Raw genomic sequence first — 6130 nt, 5'->3', positions numbered from 1 at the left:
CCTATATCATTGTTATGGTCTAGCAATTGTCATCCGCAGGCGAAGTCATGGTCAAGTCCATATATTAGCAGAATGCAACATTACAAGAGCTTCATGATGTTCAAGAGAGACTATGTTGACTTAAATGATGGTTGAACATGTAATTTATAAATGCCTGATCGTTTTGAATATGTAATTTATTTGTTACGTCCACAACAAAATTATTACTTAATTCTAAAAAAGCATGTATGATATATCGTTGTCTGACTTGAATGCACATTGTGGAAAACCGTGTTTGATAAATTGTTGTCTGCATTAACATAAAGCACGTGAAAGGACTGTGCACAACATGACTACACATGCAGATCTGATGCAAGCTAAAGCATGTCATGTCATTCGTGTAGTTGACAACACATACAGAAAGCATGTGCATGCGTATTTTCAATCTTTAAAAAATGCAGCACTAATATTAAAACTCATCTATATATATGGCACAACCTAACCTTGTAAGAAAGCACAAGTTTCAGTATCAACCCAAGTCTTACAAAAAACTATGGCATTCTTGGGAGAGACAAGCAGTCAGACAGTTGTGAACTCCACATTAGGTTTTATTTTCCCAAATGGATCCATTGTTCACAACGACAGTGGTGTTTCCTTCCAAGCTTCCACTCCAGTTCCCATTCGAGTACCTAACGGGTGTGATTTTCAAACATTAAAAACCAGAATACACAATACCCTTAAGCTAACCGACAAGCAATTTTTGGATGAAATTTACTACCGACAGCCTTTCACGTATGCAGGTAATCAATTTCGGTTTCAATGTATGCAACTGAAAGATGATGCTGATGTTAACACAATGTTAATGTGTAATCATAAATTTTCGTTTGTTGGTCCGATTGAGTTATTATGTAGCATTGCTAGAACCCCAAATGGTATTTTAAACTTACTTGAAACTACTATGACCCCTACTCATGATGCCCTGCTATATTACAATGGGAGGTGGAACATGTCACACCAAAATGAGTTTGTAGGTTACTCGTTTACAGGAAAAAATCCCAAAAACTTTGACATTCCCACCGGATGTACCATGGATGAACTGAAGGATTTGATCAAACAAGTTGCGCCTCGTGGGATTCCCCCTTATGGTGTTGATGAAACACAAATGGTAACACGATTGTTTTTTCGAAAACCAAGTCACCATGAGTATTCAGAAAAAAGTTATAAAATTTGAAATAATTGAACTCAAAACCAACGAGGACGTGATGAAGGTGCTCATTGAGTCTAACTACTGGAAAAAGATTGAGCCAATAGAAATTTTAGCTGTTTTCAGTAAACCTTTACCGCAAATGGAAGACGAGTTGTCCTTGTCGCAAAATTAGCATGAGTTAGTTAGTTGTAGTATTTTATGGAAATTTAATTTCGTTTGACTATGTTGAAGTTAATGTACTGTTTGAATTCATGTATTGCATAATCATTTTCAATTACAAGAATCTCAACTAAAAAAATAGATTTCTATATATAACAAACTAATTAATAAATTATTTTTCTTCTTACGGATCAAGGTGATCCATACGTTGATCCGTAAGACACTTACGGATCAAGTATGAATCACCTTGATCCGTAAAAAGGAAAACAAGTAGGGAAAATTTTGCCATTTAAGAGCTTTGCTGGTGCACCTAGCAACACTCTTTGATTTGATAACGTGGGCCGTAAGGGCTTTAAGAGCTTCATTTTTTTGGCCCATTTTACAGTGCTTTCTTTACTCTAGTACTTCACTAACTCGCGTGCGCCAAACAAATCTCGCTGATTTTTCTTCTCTCGCGGTCTCTAGGAACCCTAGATCAGATCATGTCTGGAGCGTACGGTCAAGACGGCGGCGGTTCCGCGCCACCGTCCTATGGATCCAGCGGCGGATACAGTTCCGCCGGTGGTTACGGTGCTACTGGTGGTGGTGTTGCCGGCGGGGGTGGCAGTTATGGTGGCGGAGGCTATGGAGGAGGAGGAGGCGGTGCCGGATACGGTGGTAGTGATGGCGGTGGAGGTTATGGAACCAAAGGCAGCGGAAACGGCGGTGGATATGGCGGTAACGATGGTGGAGGTTATGGCGGAAGAGGCGGCTACGGTGGAAACGACGGCGGAGGCTATGGAGGAAGGGGCGGCGGTGGAGGCGCTGGTCAAGGTGGCCGGGGAGGTGGTGGATATGGTGGTCGAGGTGTGATTTTCGTTTACCTTTTTTTATCGTTTTATCTTTGTTAATTTATTTATTCTTATATATGTATCATGTTCTTATTTTATGTGAATTTATGCAGGAGGTGGTGGTGGATTTCAAGGCGGAGATCGTGGTGGTCGAGGTGGTGGTCGCGGCGGCGGTCGTGGTGGAGGCAGAGATGGAGACTGGCGTTGTCCTAACCAAAGGTTTTTATTTTATATTATTTTTTTAAAAAAGTTCTTGAGAACATTTTCTGTTTTTCATTAGCCAAATCAGTGAGAATTTTGCTGCTGTTGATTTCTGTGTTTCGCTATTTGATTTTGAAATTCTATTGTATAGTTGTGGGAATCTGAACTTTGCGAAAAGGGTTGAATGCAACAAATGCGGTGCTCCAAGTCCTAATCCCAATAGTTCTAATGATCGTGGTGGCAGTGGCAGTGGCGGTGGTTATAATAGAGGAGGTGGAGGCTATGGTAACAATCGAGGAGGAAGAGGTAATGACTATAGCAGCGGAGGGGGTAGATCTGGTAGTTATGATGGAGGGAGAGGCAATGAATATAATAGTGGAAGGGGTGGTAATAGTGAAGGTAGAGGTGGTTCATATAGAGGTAGTCAGGGGAGAGAAGATGGTGGTTATGGTCAAGTTCCTGCTCCTACTGCCCAATCTTACGGTGGTGTTGGTGGAAACTACCCACCCACTTACAGTTCTTATAGTGGTGGGAATGCAAGTTATGGAACAGAAGCAGTTCCTCCACCTGCAAGTTATACTGGTGGACCTAATTCCTATCCTCCATCATATGGGGGTAGCGTGGGTGGTTATGGGGGAGATAATCAAGGGGATGGACGGAGTGGTGGTAGATCTGGGCCTCCTGCTGGATATGACAGTAGTTACGGTGCTGGTAATCGAGGTGGATTTGGTGGATCTTCTGCAGAGACCCCTGCTGCAGTGAAGCAGTGTGATGAGAATTGTGACGATACATGTGACAACTCTAGAATCTACATCTCAAACCTACCACCAGATGTGACTACTGAAGAATTGAGGGAACTTTTTGGAGGCATTGGACAAGTAATACTCTGATCTTTTTACATTAGAGTTTTGCACAAGTAGTAGAGGGTCATTTTGTTAATTTTGTTAAATATATATGAATGGAATGTCTTGAGTATTTTCACATGTTTTTTTTATGAGTATCTACATTTTTATGGGTTATATCACTGGTTGTGTTTAATATAAGAAATACTTTACTTTCTTGTGCTGGGGAAATATGATTTTCCCCCCTTCTCTTACTTGAAGTAGACCGAACATTCTTGTGATTTTGTTGTATATTTTTTAACTGTTTAGGTTGGAAGAATAAAACAGAAGAGGGGCTATAAAGATCAGTGGCCTTGGAACATAAAGATTTACACTGATGAGAGTGGAAACAACAAGGGTGATGCATGCCTTGCTTATGAAGACCCTTCTGCAGCACATTCTGCTGGCGGTTTTTACAATAGTACTTCATCGAACAATTTCCTCATTTCTATCTATCTATCTATCTATCTATCTATCTATCTGTATATTTAGTGTTTCTCATAAAGGGACATTAATAATGAATATTGAATTTCAGATTATGATTTGAGGGGTTACAAAATCAGTGTTGCAATGGCAGAAAAATCTGCACCAAGAGCTCCACCTGCATATAACCAAGGGTATCTATTACACACTCAATTAATATTGACTGTTTTCATTATTTCATAACAAACTTTGAAGGTCAATGCCATTGAAATATTTAGCTGTAGCACTGTTGTTTGCTAATCCTGTGTATTGGGATATAAAACTTATGTTATATTTCTCACTTCATAAGAATATGTCAAAGATGAAAGTATTAAACTTATTACCTATGGTAAAAAATGAAAGACACTGAATTGCTGGTTTTAAAATTTAGTTGTTTGGTTAATCAATTACATTGGGGTTGGTTCTTTGCATTTAGCAATTATTTATCAATGAAATGATTTATTACACAACTGATCGTTGTGTATGAATGTTTCCTTGTCTAAATTTTATTTTTCTTGTTCTATAGGGGCAATAGGGGTGGCTATGGTGGAGATAGACGCAGAGACAATTATAGAGATGGAGGTGGTTCTGGGCCTGATAGGCGTGATCATTATGGAAATCGTTCTCGTCCATACTGAGAGCTTGGACATTGAACGTTTTATGTACTATGAATTGTGGGCTGAGGGTTTAATTATTTCAGTTGGCTGGTTTCTTAAACTGGAAGCAAAGAGGTAGGTTGTTCACTCACTTTGAGCAATACCTCTTCCGCTCCTTTTTGTTTCTAGCTGGTGGGTTTTGAATTGAAACCAGGGATTAATTTAATCATGTGAATGTTTTTTTAGAGGCAAGTGGATAGTCTCCCAATTGCTTGCTGCTAAGGTAGGTGTTGAATATTTCAGGTGAGTGCTGCTTTCAAGAAAATGTGCCTAATACTTGCTTGGAAATTAAACCATGTGTCATTATGTGGATAAATGCTTGCATTCCTAGCTCATCCCATGTGGCATCTGGTTCAAGCGGGTGATGACATTAATTAATAGAATGCTTTATGTCAGTCATAGTTCCATAAATCAATAAATCTTGGTTACAATATTTCAAGTGAAATCTATTTTTGTCAGGAAAGTAGTAATGCTAGTTGCTATTTGCTTTAAATTAAAGCCTTTAGAATCAATATTAAGAGTGATACTATCGTTGTCTGTTTGAAAGTGAGACCCCATGAAGTCTTTTGTATTTCTTATTTACTCTACACTTTGATAAGTTTTGATTTAACTGTTTAAATTGGAATCTAAGCAGCTCAAGGTAGAGCTAAGCTTGTGAGCTAATTTAACACTGAAAAGAATGCAATTTACTTTATCATTGTTGTTTGAAGTTTTGAAATCCAACTTCATTTTGAGGCAGAACCTAGGATTATGCATATAGCAACAAGAATGCTATATGTTAGCTTCATAATTGAAGTTTCATACTTTGATGACATTTCTTTGTTTCATGACTTTTGAGTAGCAAAGCTGATGCTTAGGGACAGAGCTGAATAAGTGAAAACATTGCAATATTCTACTATTTATCTTTTTTGGAGATTAATTAAAGTAGTTCCAAATATCATTGCAGTTCAAGTAGTACATAATGCCCACCAAGCTTCAATCAGGTTTTTCATTTCATGATTAATTAGTTCAAGTAGTACATAATGCCCAACAAGCTTCTAGATGGGAAAACTACTGTTATTACATAAACTTTACTTGATGCATGTAATGCAGAAACAATTCTTGTTTAGTCTTAACACTCTTTAGCTTTCCTATTGGTTTGTTTTCTTATTTATATAGCTAATAGGGAAGTTAAGTAACTTTTTAACTTTTATACGCATGTGTTGTTTTTAGCTAGCTAGCTATTGGAGTTCGCACTTCACTGTAGCATTCCTGTGCTTATTCTCTGCAATGCAAGTTTGTTTCTCAAACGAGTATAGTTGCATTTCCAGTTTGTTTTACGGTTCTCATTTCACGCTTCACACATCTAGTCCCCCGTGCCTTTTGCATATTCGGTATCACTTGCGAGCAGAACTTTCTTTGGCTATTTTAGGTGTGAAAAATATGGTAGCCTCTTACCGGCCTTGTCCACAGAAGTGTTTTGGAGGGGTATATAATTCAAATGTACTTTCGAATTCTAATTATGTAGCCTGTTAAAGGATTTCTTTATATCACCCTTACAGGTTAGTGTCTTGTTTAATCCCCTGGTCAATCGTCAATCTTCCAGATGGTTTAATAGGATGAATCTAAATTTATAAAGGAATCTAATTCGGTTGGTTGAGTAGAATGTGTTGTAAACTCCTTGATACTGTGTTGGATTCCTATAGATAAAAAAAAAATTTCCCTAGTGCCTTTGACCTTTTATTCTTGGATTTTTTCTATTTTGTTTGAACTTTA

The 6130-nt window shown here is 38.2% G+C and overlaps 1 protein-coding gene across 5 annotated transcripts; it reads left to right on the top strand.

Annotated features, from left to right (window-relative positions):
- Positions 1–1744: 1744 nt before the first annotated feature.
- Positions 1745–6130, top strand: LOC114374593 (transcription initiation factor TFIID subunit 15b-like). 5 transcript variants are annotated; one of them, XR_003658588.1, is made up of 8 exons: positions 1745–2191; positions 2289–2394; positions 2528–3254; positions 3528–3678; positions 3793–3874; positions 4246–4450; positions 4562–4618; positions 5588–6130. XR_003658588.1 is itself a non-coding variant. In XM_028332254.1 (6 exons), the coding sequence occupies exons 1-6, from the start codon at positions 1828–1830 to the stop codon at positions 4355–4357; spliced, it is 1539 nt and encodes a 512-aa protein (XP_028188055.1). In that variant the 5' UTR covers positions 1745–1827; the 3' UTR covers positions 4358–6097. The 5 variants fall into 5 exon arrangements, 2 of the variants coding, with proteins under 2 accessions (XP_028188055.1, XP_028188053.1); XR_003658586.1 differs by having other exon boundaries at positions 4246–4618; positions 5588–6125; XR_003658587.1 differs by having other exon boundaries at positions 4562–6097.

Source organism: Glycine soja, chromosome 11 (assembly GCF_004193775.1).
Source record: "Glycine soja cultivar W05 chromosome 11, ASM419377v2, whole genome shotgun sequence".
NCBI classification, from domain to species: domain Eukaryota; kingdom Viridiplantae; phylum Streptophyta; class Magnoliopsida; order Fabales; family Fabaceae; genus Glycine; species Glycine soja.
Note: the sequence above shows the minus strand (reverse complement) of the source record. Positions and strands in the feature narration are given on the sequence as shown.